Raw genomic sequence first — 19103 nt, forward strand, 5'->3', positions numbered from 1 at the left:
GTATCAGACAAAGGGCTAGTATCCAAAATCTATAAAGAACTCACCAAACTCCACACCCAAAAAACAAATAATCCAGTGAAGAAATAGGCAGAAAACATGAATAGACACTTCTCTAAAGAAGACATCCAGATGGCCAACAGGCACATGAAAAGATGCTCTACGTCACTCCTCATCAGGGAAATACAAATCAAAACCACACTCAGATACCACCTCACGCCAGTCAGAGTGGCTAAAATGAACACATCAGGAGACTATAGATGCTGGCGAGGATGTGGAGAAACGGGAACCCTCTTGCACTGTTGGTGGGAATGCAAACTGGTGCAGCCATTCCGGAAAACAGTGTGGAAGTTCCTCAATAAATTAAAAATAGATCTACCCTATGACCCAGAAATAGCACTGCTAGGAATTTACCCAAGGGATACAGAAGTGCTGATGCAGAGGGGCACTTGTACCTCAATGTTTATAGCAGCACTTTCAACAATAGCCAAATGATGGAAAGAGCCTAAATGTCCATCAACTGATGAACGGATAAAGAAATTGTGGTTTACATACACAATGGAATACTACGTGGCAATGAGAAAGAATGAAATATGGCTTTTGTAGCAATGTGGATGGAACTGGAGAGTGTTATGCCAAGTGAAATAAGTCATACAGAGAAAGACAGATACCATATGTTTTCATTCCTATGTGGATCCTGAGAAACTTAAGAGAAAACCATGGCGGAGGGGAAGAAAAAAAAAGGTTAGAGAGGGAGGGAGCCAAAACCTAAAAGACTGTTGAAAACTGAGAACAAACTGAGGGTTGATGGGGGGTGGGAGGGAGGGGAGGGTGGGTGATGGGTATTGAGGAGCGCACCTGTTGGGCCGAGCACTGGGTGTTGTATGGAAACCAATTTGACAATAAATTTCATATTAAAAAATAAATAAAATAAAATTCCTCTATGTTCCAAATTAAAAAAATGCAACGTATACCTGATTATTAATTTTGTATCCTGCAACTTTACTGAATTCATTTATTAGTTCTAATAGTTATTTTGTGGTGTCTTCAGTTGTCTTTCTTTCTTTCTCTTTCTTTCTTTCTTTCTTTCTTTCTTTCTTTCTTTCTTTCTTTCTTTCTTTCTTTCGAGAGGCATGAGGGGCACAGAGTCAGGGAAAGAGACAAACCCAACCAGAGTCTGCACTGTCAGCACAGAAACTGACATGGGGCTCAAACCCATGAACCATGGGATCATGACCTGAGGTGAAATCAATGGTCAGACACTTAACCAACTGTGCTACTGAGGCACCCTCTGCCTTTAAAAAAAAAAATTAAATATTTATTTTTGAGAGAGAGAGAGAGAGAGAGCAGAGTGTGCACACACAAGTGGGGGAGGGCCAGCAAAAGGGGGGCAGAGGATCCAAAGCGGGCTCCCTACTGACAGCAGAGAGCCTGATGTTGGGCTCAAACTCATGAACCGTGGAATCATGACCTGAGCTGAAATCAAGAGTCAGGTGAGTGACTGAGCCACGCAGATGCTTCCAGTTTTCTATATACAGTATATCATCTGTAAACAGTGACAGTTTTAGTTCTTCCTCACCAATTTGGATGTCATTTATTTATTATTCTTGTTTGATTGCTATCATTAAGACTTCCAGTACTATGTTGAATAAAAGTGGAAAGTGGGCATCCTTGTCTGGTTCTTGATCTTAGAAAAAAGCTTTCAGCTTTTCACCATTGAGTATGAAGTTAGCTGGGTTTTGTCATATACAGCCTTTATTATGTTGAAGTATGTACCCTCTATACCCACTTTGTTGAGAATTTTTATCATGAATGGATCTTGAATATTGTCAAATGCTTTTTCTGCATCTATTGAGGTGATATTATTTTTATCCCTCATTTTGTTAATGTGGGGTATCACATTCATTGGTTGTGGATAGTGAACCATCCTTACATCCCTGGAATAAGTCCCATTTGATTGTGGTGCATGATCATTTTAATGTATTGTTGAATTCAGTTTTCTAATATTCTGTTGAGTGTTTCTGCATCCATATTCATGATGGATATTGGCCTGTAAATTTTGTAGTGTCTTTGTCTGGTTTGGGTGTCAAGGTAATACTAGCCTCATAGAATTAATTTGGAAGCATTCCTTCCTTTTCAATTTTTGGAATAGTTTGAAAAGGACAGGTATTAACTCTTCTTTAAAAGTTTGGTAGAATTCACCTGTGAAGCTGTCTGGTCCTGGGCTTTTTATGCTGGGAGTTTTAGGATTACTGATTCAATTTTTTTGCTGGTTATTGTTCAAGTTTTCTATTTCTTCCAGTTTCAGTTTGGTAGTTTACATGTTTCTAGGAATTTATCCATTTCTTCTGGCTTGCCCAATTTGTTGGCATATAATTTTTCATAATAGTTTCTTACCATCTTTTGTATTTCTGTGGTGTCATTTGTAATTTCTCCTCTTTCATTTCTGATTTTATTTACTTGGTCCCTCTCTTTTACTGGTGAGTCTGGCTAGCCGTCTATCAATTTTGTTTATCTTTTCAAGGAATCAGCTCTTAGTTTCATTATTTTTTTTCCATTTTTAAAGTCTCTATTTCATTTATTTCTGCTCTGATCTTTATTGTTTCTTTTCTTCTACTAACTTTAGGTTTTGTTTGCTTTTCTCTAGTTCCTGTAGGTATAAGGTTAGATTCTTTGAGATTCTTCTTGTTTCTTGAGGTAGGCCTGTATCACTATAAAATTCCCTCTCAGAACTGCTTTTGCTGTGTCCCAAAGGTTTTGGAATATTATGTTTCCATTTTAATTTGTCTCAAGGTATTTTATAATTTCCTCTATAATGGCTTCATTGACCCACTGGTTGTTTAGTAGTATATTGTTCAGTCTTCACATGTGTGTTTTTTTTCCAGTTTCTTTTTCCTTGTAATTGATTTCAAGTTTCAAACTGTTGTGGTCAGAAAAGATGCCTTTTTTTTTCATTGTTTTCTGATTATTTTTGTAGTTCTTCTCTGTTTCTTTCATCTTTTCTCACTCTCTTTCCTTTTGATTTGATGATTTCCCTTGGTGTTATGTTTGGATTCATTTCTCTTTATTTTTTGTGTATCTATTATAGGCTTTTGGTTTGTGGTTACTGTGATGTTCATATACAACACCTGATGTACACAGTAGCCCATTGTAAGTTGATAGTCTCTTAAGTTCTAACACCTTACTCATTTTCTTAACAGCATCTTTTGATGAGCAATATATTTTTCATTTTTATGAAACCAATTTCTAAGTTTTTTTTATTGATAGAAGCTTCATTTATAGTTTTAGCTTCTACTGTTATTTGGTCTATCTCAAGTTAATGGTTATACATGAAATGAGGTAAGATTTGAAGCTCACCTTTCTTTCCACATGCCTATATAGTTGTTCTAGAAGTAAAAAATCTATAATCTATAATATCAATTTTCATTCCTAACCGTGATATCTTTATTTCTGAAAACCATTCTCCACTAAAGGTAATGAGGGTTCTTTAGAGAAATGGCTGATTCCAGAGCTGGGGCAGGAAAAGGACAAGATGAGCCAAGAAGGTCTTACTGTCCCAGAAAGAAAGTGCTTAAAGAATACGGTAAACATATTCAGAGGACATAGGAGCCAGCCTAAAAGGATTCCCACTTCAAATCTGGGAAATTTTAAAATCAGCATGAATAAAGATAGTAACGGATAATAATCTATTGTATAAAATAAGAATTCAAGGGTCAATGCTGATAAAAATAAACATGAATACAAGAAGACAGAAAACTCTTTTAGAGTAGAACGTAAACTAATATTAAATATTTCTTAATGAGTACAAAATAATTATCTTAACTGTGGAGTGGGGAAACCTGGCAGAAGTTCCCTTAACCCACTGATAAAATACTACCACTGGTGATGGAACACAAGAACATCATGTGCTTTCTGACACGGTGCATTGAAAAAAACCCAGTGACATGTCTGGGGTATTCCTGCCAAAAATGCATAATATAAATCTAATAATGGAGAGATATCAGCAATTGAGGGACACTTTGTAAAGTTACTAAAAAGCCTGTACTGTTCAAAACTATCAAGGTCACGTCAAAGAAGGACAGAAGAACTCTTCCAGACTGAAGAAGATTGAAGAGGCATGATAGCTAAATGTCATACATGATCCAGGAGTGGATGGTAGACCTAAAAATGACCTTTTGGTGACAATTGGGAAAAATCTTCATGGGGTCAGTGGACTCAAAAGTAGCATTATGTTGGGGCTCCTAGGTGGCTGAGTAGGTTAAGCGTCTGGCTGTTGATCTCAGCTCAGGTCATAATCTCTCATGCTTTGTGGGATCGATCCCTGCATTGGGCTCTGTGCTGACAGTGCAGAACCTACTTGGAATTCTTTCTCCCTTTCTCTGCCCCTCCCCTGTTCTCTCTCTCTCTCTCAAAATAAATAAACATTAAAATTGAAAAAAAATTTAAAAGTCTATCTCCTTGATTTCGATAGTTAGACTGTGGTTTTGTAGGACAGTGTACTTGCTTACAGTAAATGCATGCTGTAATAATAAGTGGAAATGAGTTTTCCTATTTGCAAGTTTCAAATGGTTTAGGAAAAAAGATCGCACACACATACATACAAAAATACTGACTATGAGAGAAAGATATGCCAAATACGGTAAAATGTTAACAATTGGTTCTCCCAGGGGAAGCATATGTAGGAATTAATAAAAATCTTACAAGTCTTTTATACATTTGAAATGATTTCAAAGCAAGTTTTAAAAGAAAGGAAATTAAGAATTAGTGTATGAAAAGCATTTTACACTTTAAAACTTACTTTCATATTTATTTTCTCATTTGAGACTCACACCAACTTTGTGAGGGGACATTTTTATTCACTTTTTACAAATAAGGATATTGGGTTTCAGAGATGCTCAATGGCTTATCTGTGATAGAACATGTCAGATGTAGGACCTGGACCAGGTATTCCCTCCCCTAATCTACTTTATTTTTATAATTCCATGCTGCCTTTAAAGATAGGATCTTAGGTTTGCCTTATGCAAGTTACTGCTTTAGAACTAGAACTTCAGCTCCTCATTTATAATTGGTTTTCATTAGCGGGCCACTCTGTAGGCCCTTCTCTCATTTAACAACAAAATAGCCCTTAGAATGAGCACCTAGCACTGTCCTCTCCAACTCTGAACTTCTGGGATTCCATCTCCATTTTGCACCAACACCGGGGCACTTGCAGGAAACAGTATGACAGTTGAGAAAGGTACTGGGATTACTCTTTTTTTAAAAAAAGTTTATTTATTTTTGAAAGAGAGAGAGTGTGTGTGAGAGAGAATGGGGAAGGGGCAGAGAGGCAGGGAGAGAAAGCATCCCAAGCAGGCCTCGCACTGCCAGCACAGAGGCTGACACAGGGCTCGAACTCATGAACCTTGAGATCATGACCCGAGCAGAGATCAAGAGTCAGATGCTTAACTGACTGAGCCACCCAGGCGCCCCTGGGATCACTCTTATACAGCACACACTTCCTCTTAACTAGGGAGGGTTTTTACGGAAAGAATCCAGTTTCCAAATCGAGAGAACTAGACACTGGGTGTACAGGAGCCCAGGGAGCTGATGGCGGCTAGCAGGAAAGCCTAGGGAAGCTGAGAGGAGAGGATGCTGGAACTCAGCTGAGGGCCGACCAGAGATGCTCCTAGGGCTAAGGAAAACCCTGTTTCCTTCTCTCAGATGCCCTGGGGCTGCTGGTCTCTCCCAGGAGGACCGATATGGTGGCAAGGTGATGAAGGAAGGTTTCTGGAAGTACAGTCGCCTCTTTACTCTGACAGAGCGTTATATATCCACAACCCAGATGGAGCATGAAGTCTCCCAAGACTGAGAGAGAAAATAGAAAATGCTATACAATGGCCTTCAGAATGCTAGGCTAGACACTTCTTTTCCCTAAAAAAGCATGTCTTCTCATTATGAGAGCAGCATGTTTTGAACTGGCAGAAAGCACGACTACCATGAAATCGTATTTTATTCTTCCAACTACTTTTTTTTCAAGAGTAAACATTTTTTAATTTAAATTTTATAGCAAAATTTATAGATCCTAGAAGTAAGTAAGAGAGGTGAACAAACTACATATTAAATTTAAAATACAGGTAATATAGTCACTGTAAGACTAATAAATCACAATTCTCCAGGGAAAAATAACATGCAATCTATGTATAGCACTTTGTAGTTTGCCAAATACTTTTATATTTTAGCATTTGATCTTCACTGCAGTTTTGTGATTTAGATCCTATTATTATACACATTTGTTAAAAAGGAGACTGAGCTCAGAAGAATTCAGTGACTCGCTCAAGCCACACAGTAAACAGGAGTTTGACGATTTGAACCCAAATTTCACAAATTCTTTTCTTTCCCTGATGCTGCCCTGAAATGTGCTTCACGGCATTTACGTAGCATGCATATGCCTTAGAGAAAACATAGCCAGTTTCGATTTTATTTTTGTCATACTGTGACCCTGCCAGTTCTCATGACAAGTAGCATCGCTGGTGGCAGAGGGCAGCAACAGGCATATGTCCACTTGGGTACAGCCACTCACACAATGACACAGATGTGAGGTCTCCTTAGAGCTCCCCACTAGAGCGGAATAGTTTGGACTTCTCTCAATTGTACACACAGCAATTTAAACTATGGAGATGCGTAACTATATGGACAGGTCAAGGCCATCGGAATAACATTTGTATTCCTTATATTTGCCAAGAATAAAGGGCATACCACGCTATGCAAGGCCACACGGGGATGCACCGGGTTGTAGTCAGTAGGCAGAAAGGAGTAAGGGGAAGATACAGGACAGAGCTCTTATTGGAGTTCCCACCAGAAAGGCTAGGCAATGCAGGGTAAAGAGTTTAGGATTCACGAGTTTAAATGATCCCAGAAGGCTTTGGGGCAGAGGGACTGTCTCTAGTTGTGTAGGGCCTGGCTCTGGGTCGATTCAAGACAGTGGAAATACTGCTTGGTGTGTGAGACTGAGACAAGGAGACGGTTTCAGGGTAAAGGCTCTGGATCTCAGGGAAGGTGTAAACAACTCTGGCTGCGAGTCTGGCCCTGTAATTGATTGATACAAAGTGGACGTATACAGAATGTAACAAAAAGAGAATAGGACTGTAGATTCACTGTATCATGTCAGTGCTTTTGCAGGGGGTGCATGCTTTTATGTGTAGCATCTCCCGTTTCTCCAGGTTCAGTCTCTACTGTCATGCAACAAACTACCCCAAACCTTTGTGGTTGAAAGCCATTGCCCTTTTATTTGTTCATGGTTCTGTAGATTGGGAATTCATGTAGTTTTGGAATTCAGGATAGTGTTTTGGCTCTAAGCGGTCCGCTGGAGTCATTCACTCAGCGGCATTCAGGTTGAAACATCCAGGGGGTGGGGGGTGCTTCATTCTCATGTGTGTCTGCAGCCTTGCTCCATGGGGCTAGCTTGAGCTTCCTCACAGCACAGTGTTCTCAGGGTAGTTAGACTTCCTTTTTTTTCAACGTTTTTTTTTTTTTTTGTTTTGTTTTTTTTTTGTTTTTTTGTTTATTTTTGGGACAGAGAGAGACAGAGCATGAACGGGGGAGGGGCAGAGAGAGAGGGAGACACAGAATCGGAAACAGGCTCCAGGCTCCGAGCCATCAGCCCAGAGCCGGACGCGGGGCTCGAACTCCCGGACCGCGAGATCGTGACCTGGCTGAAGTCGGACGCTTAACCGACTGCGCCACCCAGGCGCCCCTAGACTTCCTTTTTAAATTTTTTTTTTTCAACGGTTTTTATTTATTTTTTTGGGACAGAGAGAGACAGAGCATGAACGGGGGAGGGGCAGAGAGAGAGGGAGACACAGAATCGGAAACAGGCTCCAGGCTCCGAGCCATCAGCCCAGAGCCTGACGCGGGGCTCGAACTCACGGACCGCGAGATCGTGACCTGGCTGAAGTCGGACGCTTAACCGACTGCGCCACCCAGGCGCCCCTAGACTTCCTTTTTAAATTTTAAGTGTTTTTATTTATTTTTGAGAGAGAGCGTGAGCAAGGGAGGGGCAGAGAGACAGGCAGACAAAGGATCTGAAGCAGGCTCTGCGCTGACAGCAGCAAGCCTGATTCAGGGCTCGAACTCACGGACTGTGAGATCATGACCTGAGCCAAAGTGAGCTGCTCAATCAACTGAGCCACCCAGGCATCCCAGGGTGGTTAGACTTCTTACCTGGCCGCTGGCTCCTAGTAGGGAGCATTCTGAATGGCAAAGGCAGAATCTTCAGGTCTTTGAGACCTTGCCTCCTAAGTTATAAGTTACTTCCATCCCATTTTTTTTTTTTTTTTTGTCAAATCAAGTCACAAAGTCAGCCCAGATTAAAGGGGCAAAAAAAAAAAAAAATTGTTTCTACCTCCTGATTACACTAAGTGGCAAAGAATCTGTGATTATCTTCGATTCACTTCACGTATTCTGCCTCATGAAACATCTCTCTTAATTAAGTAACCAACCAATTTGAAAGAGAGGCCTATTCTACATTTAAAATAAAGCAAGTAAACACAAATAGACAGGACACATGCCAATATCTATAACAACAAATGTATCAAAATGCTAGAAACAAACCAAAAGTGTAAGTTCTTGTCTGTTCTAGGTGACTCATTACATTAAAAGAATTAGGAATGAAAAAAAAAATGAGAACAAAAATCTAGTGCAATATACTGAAGGAAATAAACTCTAGGTTACAGCAAAATAGAAACATATACATGGATAATGAAAATTACTTAGTAATAAGACATTAATTTATAGAAATCATCATTCAGTTATAGAAAACTGATCTTCCAGGGCACCTGGGGGGCTCAGTCAGTTAAGCGTCTGACATCGGCTCAGGCCATGATCTCACGGTTCGCGGGTCGGAGCCCCGCGTCGAGCTCTGGGCTGACAGCTCAGAGCCTGGAGCCTGCTTCCGATTCTGTGTCTCCCTCTCTCTCTATGCCTCCCCTGCTCGTGCTCTGTCTCTTTCTCCAAAAATAAATGAATGTTAAAAAAGGTATTTTAAATAAAAAAAAAAAGAAATCTGATCTTCCACTTCCTTATCTTTGGGACTGTGAGTGTATTTGGTACAATCCTTCTCCTGCATCGTCTGAGAAAATGAACAGAGCTGGGTGTCTTTAGCTCCGAAGCAGTAGTGTACCTGAGAAATTCTGGTGGAGTATTATGCAGTCATTAAGAAGACAGCTCCGTGTATCCTATCTGTGTCTATGGACATGTACGGACTGACATATGTTTATTAGCAGAACTATGTGTATTTGGATCCTGCAAACCCCATGGATGTATCTGGAAGGAGACAAACTGAATTTTGAATTTTCAAGTGAGATTTTGTAGGTAGCAGGTGAGGTACGAGGAACGTTTCCTTTTAATTTTAATACGTCAGTATTATTTAATTTTCTTAGCCATAAGAATACATTAATTTAGTACGTAAATAAACATGTAAAAATGTTTTAGGACACTTTGGTAAGCTGTACCTGCTCATTCCTCTCCCTAGGCTGGAGGTCTCCACAGCCATCCTGATGTGGGTGCTGTAAAAAGTAGCCCAGAGTGTACCTGCTTAAGAAGGAGGAAAGGGACAGGTCTATAGGCAGGAGCCTGGATCTTAGTGGCATCCATTTGCCCCTCTTACAAATATCCCCTCCAAAGCTGCTTTGTGCACCTGGCTTCACAGTCAAGTGCCAGACTGGTTTGTCCGATCTGTACATACCCTTCTGGAGGCTAAAGAACCAAGGGACACTTTCATGTTTGTTTCAAGGCAATTTTACAAGTCTGGCTGTAATTTTACAAGTTTATACCAGGGTAGGGTTTAAAGCTTCGAAGGTGGTGGAAGTGAGGAGCACCAGAGATCACTTCCTTGGCCTTGGGCCAATGCTCTTGCTAAATAGTGGGGGTGTGAACCACCCTCAGAACATTCTGAGCCAGAGCTGTCCTGATAAAGTTCCTGAGCCTGAGAAAGACACACAGTGTACTTTGCCCCTGCCCCCGGCATCTTCGCACGGGTGAAAGGGAACATCCAAGGGTCACTTGAGAGAAGAAAGGGAGCAAGGAAGGTGATGTGCAGCCCTGACCAAGACGAATGGAGAAGGAAGGGCTAGCAGGCCTTAGGATTGGTGGCAGAGCATCATGGGTACCCGCAAACTGGTTATCATGAACATTATGAGTCTATATGATGATTTTGGCCAGGGATCCTACTCACCTCTTCCCAGCTGCTTCCCCCTTGGGTCACTGATGAACTGCCTGTCTCTCCTCCCTCTCTCCAAACTGGAAAGCACCTTCCAAAGTCACTGCTCAGCTCTGTGATCAGTTCTGGTCAGGGCATTTCTTGTTTCCTAGCAACACTAGCCCCCCCCCAGAGGTGCTACTAATGGTTTCTTCTTCTGTTTTCCTTCCAGGCTCCCTCTGCCACAGGGTCATAAGGAAGAGGACTAGGGCAGCAGGGGCCCAATTATCTCTAGGTCCCCACCAGACCTGCCTCATTCACTGAGGCTCAGTGTGTAACAATTGTGCAGTGAGAGGGCGTGTGCACCAGAGTTACAGAAGCCGAGACTGTGGTGCTGTGCCACCAACGTATTGCTCTCCTGGGTCTCAGGCTCCTAGAGTGCCCATCCTTGTGCAAGGCCCTTGTTCCAGGGTCAGTGAGGCAGCTCATGTCAATCACCAGATATGGTGCCTGTCACACAATGTTTGCTAGTGGGAGTAGAATCCCGGGCATCTCTTCTTGTATTAGGGTCTGGACATGGAAAGTGGAGCTGGACACAACCACCCAGCGGGTCCACCCTCTACCCTCAGCTGGGAATGGGCAGAATGGCCAGATACCTACCCCTCATATTTCCTGCCCCTTCATTCCCTTCATTCCAGTGCCCAGTAAACACTGTGAGAGGCTGAACACAAGGATGACTGAGAGAGGGTCTCTGCACGGCCCCCGGGGGCTTCTCATCTAGTGGGGGAGCCCATACCACAGGAGAGCCTAAGGCTCATATTGCCTCCTGTATGCTCTCCCCCCTGCACACCCTCCCAGTAGTGTTATGTGCCCCCCTCTTCCTACTTGGACTTGCCCTGTTTGTCTCCTCTCAGCCTCTCACTTCCACGGATGCCCATTCAATTCTATTGTAAAAATACAAAATAGGATGTTTAAAAACCCACTTTGCCATTTGTATTACATCAGTCATCATTTCACTGAGTCATGACCAGAGATAGATCATTTTGGACAATTTAAAGAGTATTTTGAACACCTGGTGTAGCTACCACTTCTAATTTTTATCTCAACATCTGCACCCTGAGATCCTTTCACCCACCAAATATTTGTGGATCTTCTACTCCGGGCCACTTTTCTAGGCATTGGGGATAGAGCTGCTAACAAAGCAAAGTCTTTTTTTCACAGAGACTTATATTGTAAAGTGGAGGCAGACAGATGAACAAAGTGCTATATGGTACCATGGCCACTAGTATGATAAATGCTACATAGAGACCTGAAGCAGGGTAAGAGGTTAGACATTACTGACAAGAGAGTAGGGTGTTCTGATAGATGACATGGCCAGGAAAAGTCTTCTCTGAAAACAGTGGGCGAAGGAGTCAGGCAGCTAACTGGGGAGAGAGCCTTGCAAGGCAGAAAAGATCGAAGATGCAAAGATCCTGAGGCCAGAGCTACGTGATGTGTACTGAGGATCAGCAAGAAGGACAATGTGATTAGAGCAGCGGATGGGAATAGGTGAGGGGGTGAGGCAGGGCTTTGTAGACCATGACCAAGAATTTGCTTTTTATTTTGAGTGAGAGGGGAAAACTGCTGGAGAATTTTGAGCAGGGGAATAAAAAGTTCTAACTTCTGTTCCAAAGGATTCCTGTGACTACTCTGTGGAGAAGTCCTCTGCCTTTCTCCGTGGGCACTGAGAAATACGGGCATATCCATATCCATATCCATATCCATATCCCCGGAGGATCGATTCCAAGACCCCCTCCCCCCCAGTAGATGCCTGAAACTGAGGACGGTATTGAATCCTATACAGACCAGGTTTTTTCCTATACATACATACCTGTGATAACGTTTAATTTATAAATTAGGCAGAGCAAGACATTAACAACTAATAAAACAGAATGTTTATATCACTTTACTATAATACAAGTTTCAGAATATCTCTTAAAATATCTTCTTGTACTGTACTTACCCTAGTTGTGATGATGTGAGATGCTAAAATGCCTAGTGATGAGACGAAGTGAGGTGAATGACAGGCATGGTGATGCAGCATCTGGCTAGTCTTGATCTGAGGCTAGGTGGGAAGGAAGGTCATCCGCTTCCAGACCGAACCACCATTGACACAGGTGACTGCAACCACCGGAATGTGAAGCCATGGATAAGGGGGGACTCCTGTGTACGCTGTAGGAACAGAAGAGTGAGAGCTAAGCAATTGGTTGGAAGAAAGGAAGGCTGGATCAGGGTGCTAGTGGTAACAGTGACAAGAAGTGACTGAACTGGGGATATATTTTAAAAGCACAGCCAACATAATGTCAGCTCTAAGGTCCTGGACCCAACGTCGTTGTCAACGGCTATTTAAATAATCAAACTCAAAGCAGAAAACCGAAAGCATTTAAAAACACAAGTCTTCATTGTTAAGCAACGAATAATGTATGAATGATGGCCTGGGGAGACTAACATTAGGACATGAAATAGTCAAAGATAGGCAAGAGCCTGCAAATGGTTCTCGAAAGTTGATTTTGCAGAACTTTTTACAGTTCACTGTTTAAAAGAATAATTTTTTTTTAAAGAAGGATGTAGGTATACATTATTTCCCAACTAAAGAAAAATCCCTGTTTGTTTTGTTTTAAAAGAGGAGCCCTAAGGGTCTTTCATAACTCCGAAAGGATGTGTGACTCCCGCAGTGCGGCCCTTAGTGCTAATAGCTCTCTGGGCGGCTGAGATTTAAATAAGCAAGGAAGTGTGTTAACAAAACACGCAAATGGAATCTAGCGGCCACAGACCCGACAAGGAACGCCGCATTGGGTGAGTCGGAAGAGTTGCACGGTGATTAATCCTTTCAACTTGAGCGGGTTCGCTCTCTCTGAGAGATGGGTTGTGGCGCTCACTCGTTCCTGGCTAAAGCCGGGCCCATATCCGAGGTGCCACCGCGGTCCCCTGCCTTTACACGGGCGGACTTGGAATCCTACCGGGCCCGCCGCTCGGCGACCCCGGCCGCCCCTTCCCAGACCGAGTCCCAGAGGCTCGGCCCGTTCCCCCTGACCACGCCCCCACGCGGAGTCGGTGGCTTTCCCTGACCACGCCCCCCGACCCGGGCCGCGCCGGCGCGCCGGCCGCCCCAGTGGCTCTGCGGGCGGAGCTTGCGCAGCCGCCGGACCCCTGCGCGCACCGCCCTGCGCGCACCGCCCTGCGCGCACCGCCCTCCGCCCCTGGCCCCCGTGCGCCTCCGCGGACACGCACTTCCTGCGAGGCCTCGGTGCGCACCTTAGCCGAACCGAGCCGAGCTCAACCTTGCACTTCCAAGTCGTTCGCCATGGTGGACGAGCTGGTGCTACTGCTGCACGCGCTCCTGATGCGGCACCGCGCGCTGAGCATCGAGAACAGCCAGCTCATGGAACAGCTACGGCTGCTGGTGTGCGAGAGGGCCACCCTGCTGCGCCAGGTACGTCCGCCGAGCTGCCCGGTGCCCTTCCCCGAAACGTTTAGCGGCGAGAGCTCCCGGCTCCCCGAGTTTATCGTGCAGACGGCGTCTTACATGCTCGTCAACGAGAACCGATTCTGCAACGACGCCATGAAGGTGGCATTCCTAATCAGCCTGCTCACCGGGGAAGCCGAGGAGTGGGTGGTGCCCTACATTGAGATGGATAGCCCCATCCTAGGTGATTACCGGGCCTTCCTCGATGAGATGAAACAGTGTTTTGGCTGGGATGACGACGAAGAAGACGACGACGACGACGAAGAAGATGATTACTAGGCCGGGAGACCCTCGGGTCCAGGGGGGAGGGCCCTGCACGCCGCCATCCTCTCCCCCCCTCCCCCGCCCGGCCCGGAGCCGCCAAGCTCCGTTTCGCCCTCCGATCCCCTTCCCTACCCCTGCCCTCCGATTCTCCTCCTCACCGCCCCCCGTAGTGCTTGCCTTTGTTCCAGGAATTGTACCCCAGTTAACCTGCCACTGGGGCCTCGTTCTGAAGCGTGCCGCCACCCTCTCTGGCCAGCCCTAGGACCCTGCCCTGCTAATTTGGACTGTGTCCTGAGCCCCGGCTATAGGGCAGGCCCCTGTTACAAACTGGTGAGACTACGCACAGCCCTGCCGACTGCAAGGCCTCCATCTGCCCAGAGACCTACGCTGCCACTTCACCACCATCCACCACATTCCAGCGACAGACCACAGCCTTGAAAACAAGGACCGACCTAGAAGATGCCTGAGTTGGTCCTCGGACATTGATTCGGACACCTCACCAACCCCTGAAGGGGCCAGTCTTTGAACCTGGTTAGTTCCCTACCTACTCTCAGAGTCCTCCCCTGCCCCACCAGATTGCTGCAGGAGCCTAACGTGCCTGGCAGCCAAATTGTTGACATTTCTTTTCTCCTATGCACCAGTTTTGCACAGCTGTCCTTTTTCTTTCAAAACTGCAGCAGTCCCACAGATGTGTGCATTTGGACAAAAATGCCAAAAACAAAACAAACAAACAAAAACAGGCACTCAGCCCAGCTCCTCAATACCACCTGGAAAAAGCGTTTACGTTCTTTTCAATAAATATCAAGCACTACGAAAAAAGAAAGGAGTGTCTTTTAATGGTTAAGTGCTATCATTGGCCTCTCCCAGTTTCACTCTGACTCCCATTACTACCACCGAGATCAGGAAACCTAGTTCAATCCCAGTATTCACCACTGTCACCTCCAGGCTACAGAGGACAGTGCCCACAGGGTTTTGTATAGGGCTTCTGGTACTCTCCCCACCAAGGCATTTCTTAAAGCCCTGGCAAAGGGAGTGAGTGTCCTCTGGGGCCTCCAGGGTGGCATGGGTAAGGGGTGGTTTGGCAGGTGGCACACTGTCCCAAACTGGAACACGTTTGAGAGTGAAAGGGGGCACTATTAATAATTAGAATGGGACAATAGGCATAAATCCAGACATACAATGTTACTATCTTCCAGAGCCTTTAAGTTCTCTCAACACCACCAGGGAAATTCTGCCCCTTAATCCTTATTGCCTGTGGGGTGCTATTGAGTTCAGACTGATTAACAAGGTAGCACATTGTTCTAAAGCCCCCTTTCAAGTGCTTGAGCTAACATTAAATCCTAAATCCTAGGTGAGGGTACGCATAGTAAATAGAGCATGATCGGAACATTTCATCACCCCAGGTGAACACTCTTAGAATCCCCACCCATACATGTGTCCCAGATTCCTACCTATAGAAATTGGCAAGATCCTTGGCTGTCTCCTGAACGAGACCTCGTACTGCTCTCTGGGCTATGCTGGGACCTCTTTGTGGACCTGGAGGGCTCAGAGGCATTGAGGGAGTGGGGCGGGTGCTCATTAAACTCATTGAAATGTTAGAGAGGTTTGGTTGTGCGGTTTTTGGGGGTTACCTCTGCCAACCAGGAACATTGAAGAGGATGTGAGGGGTTCAGAATCCTCTGTATCTGCCCAAATGTACTCATTGTACCATGGCTGGAGCCAGCCCTACCTTAAGATCTCTAATTTACATAATAAACTTCCCTATTGCATAAGACCTTTTGAGGCTGGTTATGCTTTTATTTGTACTGGTAAACCGCACAATGTGTGTTAAATGAGATACTGGTCATCATACTGGTCTCCACACATGTATGGATTTGTTGAGATCACACCCATGAGGTATTTACACCTGTCCCTGCCACATGGTGAGCACTCACTAAACATGGGCTGTTAACTCCCAGACTCGGGATCGGAAGTCTAACTTTCAGAGCAGGTGTTTTGCTGTGAGTTTGGCTTTAGTAGGAAAACGTCAGGGGTGAACAGGTACAGAACAGGCTCAGGGAGAATAGAAATGAGAGAATGGTTGAGACCTCATTTACTCTGTGGGACTAAGAGGTGGCCAGCCAGTTTACTTGGTAAACAGGTAAAGTTGAGGGCAGGAGTGATTTCTCTGGCCCGGGAATGTTGTTTCTGGAGGGTAGAATGCATGGATATGGCTTAGCAAAGGACGTTGAAGCCCAAACTGGGAGTAGATGTGAGAAAGTGGTGGGCAAGAGCTGAAAGCTAGGAAAAGGACCCAGGAAGACCACAAATCACTCATTCGTAATTATCAGTGGTCCAGATATACTGAGAGGAGTTAATGCTACAGTGGTGAATGAAAGGTGCTTGTTGCCCTGTTAGGATTCCAGGTTATTGTTTCTTTGGTGCCTTGGGCCAGAACTGGGATGATATCTAGCTACAGATAAGGTCCAGAAAGAATCTGGACAGTGATTAGATCCGGGAGCAAATTTTTTGGTGTGGAAGTTGAAGACGTGAGTAGATGAGATCTATTCCCTAGCAGCAAACCAAGTGAGCATATGCTCTGTGGGGAAGGAACGGCTCTCTGAGTAGCAGCCAGGGAAGCTAGGCCAAGGAATTTCTGAGATCTGAAATGCACATGTCCTGGGCGCGCGCGCGCGTGTGTGTGTGTATGCGGGTATGCACATGAGCTTGCTCTGAGTGTATGGGTGTGTATGGGGGGTGATGTCCTTCCTGTATGATGGAACAGCAGGTTGTTCTGTGAGCTGTAGAGAAGTGTGAGAATCTGGCTGCCTTGGGAGGCAGATTCTGCAAGAAAAGCACAGTTGTTTGCAAGGACTCTACCACCTAGGATGAAGTTCATGACAGTGGCATAAAGCAGAGCAGAAGAGAATGGGGAAATAAATAAACAGGTCTGAAGATAAAAGCACCACTTGGATGTAAATTGTTAAAACTAGGTAGAAATGTTGAAATAGCATATAGGAACTTAAGACTCCTGAATTCTCATCTTGGTCATGCTGGCCTTAAAATGGTCACTGACATTATGCGACCAAGGAAATGAAATTAATCATATTAAAGGTCATAATCATTTAATCATGAAAAATCTACCGTTGTATTTTAGATTTCTTTAATCATTTGAATAGGTAAACACTGCTATCTCATAATTTTGTGTTGCTGTGTTTTGCAGGATGGTATATGAAGCTAGAGATACATTATGCACATTGTATTTGGTTATTTTCTGCTGTTGCAATGTAGTAAAAACCTCAGCAATTTGGAAGTAGGCAGAAGAGAAGGAGACATCTTGAAATTAGCGGAACACTTGTTTTTTAACAAATGAATTCCAAAGAAAAAATTCTAGGTTCTTAAAGCAATTAAAGCTAATAAAGGAGCATGAATTCAAGGTCCTGAAAATGTTTTCCTTGATGGGTGATTAGGGTGAGATAATTGTATAAAGCATATTTCTTATTTGCTTTGAAATACGAATTTTGTTAAAGTTGTGTTTAACGTGTCTGGTGGTTTGCATTACTGAGTTGTTCAAGTATATTCCTTACAGTCTGATGATCATTTAGTTTTAAAGGTAGATACAATGAATTGGTTGCTGTCCTTTGAGAGTGCTGGTAACCACCCTACTTCCCTTAATGAAGCTCTGATTATTCCCTTTGCATTTTTCTTTCTCCTGTCTGAAATGCCTCTTAGGAATTTTTTTAAATCTTCAGATGTTCTGGTTTCCAGAGACTTACAAACAAAAAACAACAAACAAAAAAACAATGCAATTACCCTGGGATGGGCAATAGCTTGCTTGAAGCCATCATGAATAGCATGGTGAGATTTGTTCATGGAGCGGCAGGGGGTGGGGGGCTGAGGTACTACGAAGGGGATTTCAGAATAGCCAGACATGTGTACTTCCCTTTCTCCCCTTGGGCTGGTATCTGAGGTGTGATCAATAACAAATTTATTTTTCCCATGTTACTATTCACCACATTTACATACTTTCTCCCTTCCCCTCTCTAAATGATGGAAGTATTTCATCAGCAAAATTGCAGTACTGCAAGTCTTATATTTTAGCCAAACTCTTTATATAGTTAGTTTAATTGAATCGAACAGCCAATTCAGAGTCAACCCGTCAGCGCAAGATAAAAACTGTCACGTGACTGTTTTTGTGCCTCATTTTAAATCTTTAGTTAAAAAAAAAATAATACCAGTAAAGGAAAGCAAAGGCAATTATATTTCAGTGGAAATTGAGATAATTGTGATATTTCTGATTTATCTGTTCCCTAGGCACAGATAATTGCATTGCCATATGGGACTTGTAGAAATGTGCATTCAAATGTATGTTGAATTTTTAACATACACACAAGTAGAGAGAATAGTATAATGAGTACCCTAAACCCATCTCCAGATTCAAAACCTACCAATATTTTTGCTTCCTTTATCCCTTTTCTTATAGTTTTCATGGAATATTTTAAATCAAATCCCAGATACATCAATACTTCAGCATACTCCTCTGACAGATAAAGTTTCTAAAAACAGTCCATAATACTATGATCACATGTACTAAAATTAACAATAACTCACTAACATTTAATAATCCATAATCAAATATCTTCTAAATTATAAATAAAAAGGTCTTTTAAATTATTTGCTTGAATCCATTTTCGAAAAATGTCAGCATGTTGCCTTTGCTTTCTATATCTCTTAACCTTTTAATTGGTACGTTTCTCTCCGCGCTTTTTATTTCCTATAATTTATTTGTTGAGGAAACTGGGTCATTTGTCCTATGGAATTTCTTATATTCTGGATTTGCTTTATTTTTTTCATATCCTTGCTCAATTTTCTCTTGGGTTTTTGATGTTTCTCAATTTTTTGGAAGCTCCTTATTTATGAGGGATCTGTGATACATGTTGTAAATACTTACGCCCAGTTTGTCACTTGCCTTTTTATTTTCTTTATGATATTTCAGGTCATTGTGAAAAGGTTTAAAATGTTTCCATTTATTCCACTCTCTCCTCCCATTTCTGTGCTTCCCAGTTTATATGCTTACATTCTTTCTCTTAGTGTTTATACCTTTAAATAGTGTATATACCTCTATTATTTTTCAGATACGAATGATCTGTTTTGACTCTCAGCCATGAAAGATGAGGAACTGAA

At 43.2% G+C, this 19103-nt stretch overlaps 1 protein-coding gene across 1 annotated transcript; it reads left to right on the forward strand.

Moving 5' to 3' along the window:
* The first annotated feature begins 13410 nt into the window (after nt 1-13410).
* Nucleotides 13411-15714, forward strand: LDOC1 (LDOC1 regulator of NFKB signaling). Its single transcript, XM_030306221.1, has one exon. The coding sequence runs from the start codon at nt 13515-13517 to the stop codon at nt 13953-13955; it is 441 nt and encodes a 146-aa protein (XP_030162081.1). The 5' UTR covers nt 13411-13514; the 3' UTR covers nt 13956-15714.
* The last annotated feature ends 3389 nt before the right edge of the window (nt 15715-19103 follow it).

Source organism: Lynx canadensis, chromosome X (assembly GCF_007474595.2).
Source record: "Lynx canadensis isolate LIC74 chromosome X, mLynCan4.pri.v2, whole genome shotgun sequence".
Lineage (NCBI taxonomy): Eukaryota > Metazoa > Chordata > Mammalia > Carnivora > Felidae > Lynx > Lynx canadensis.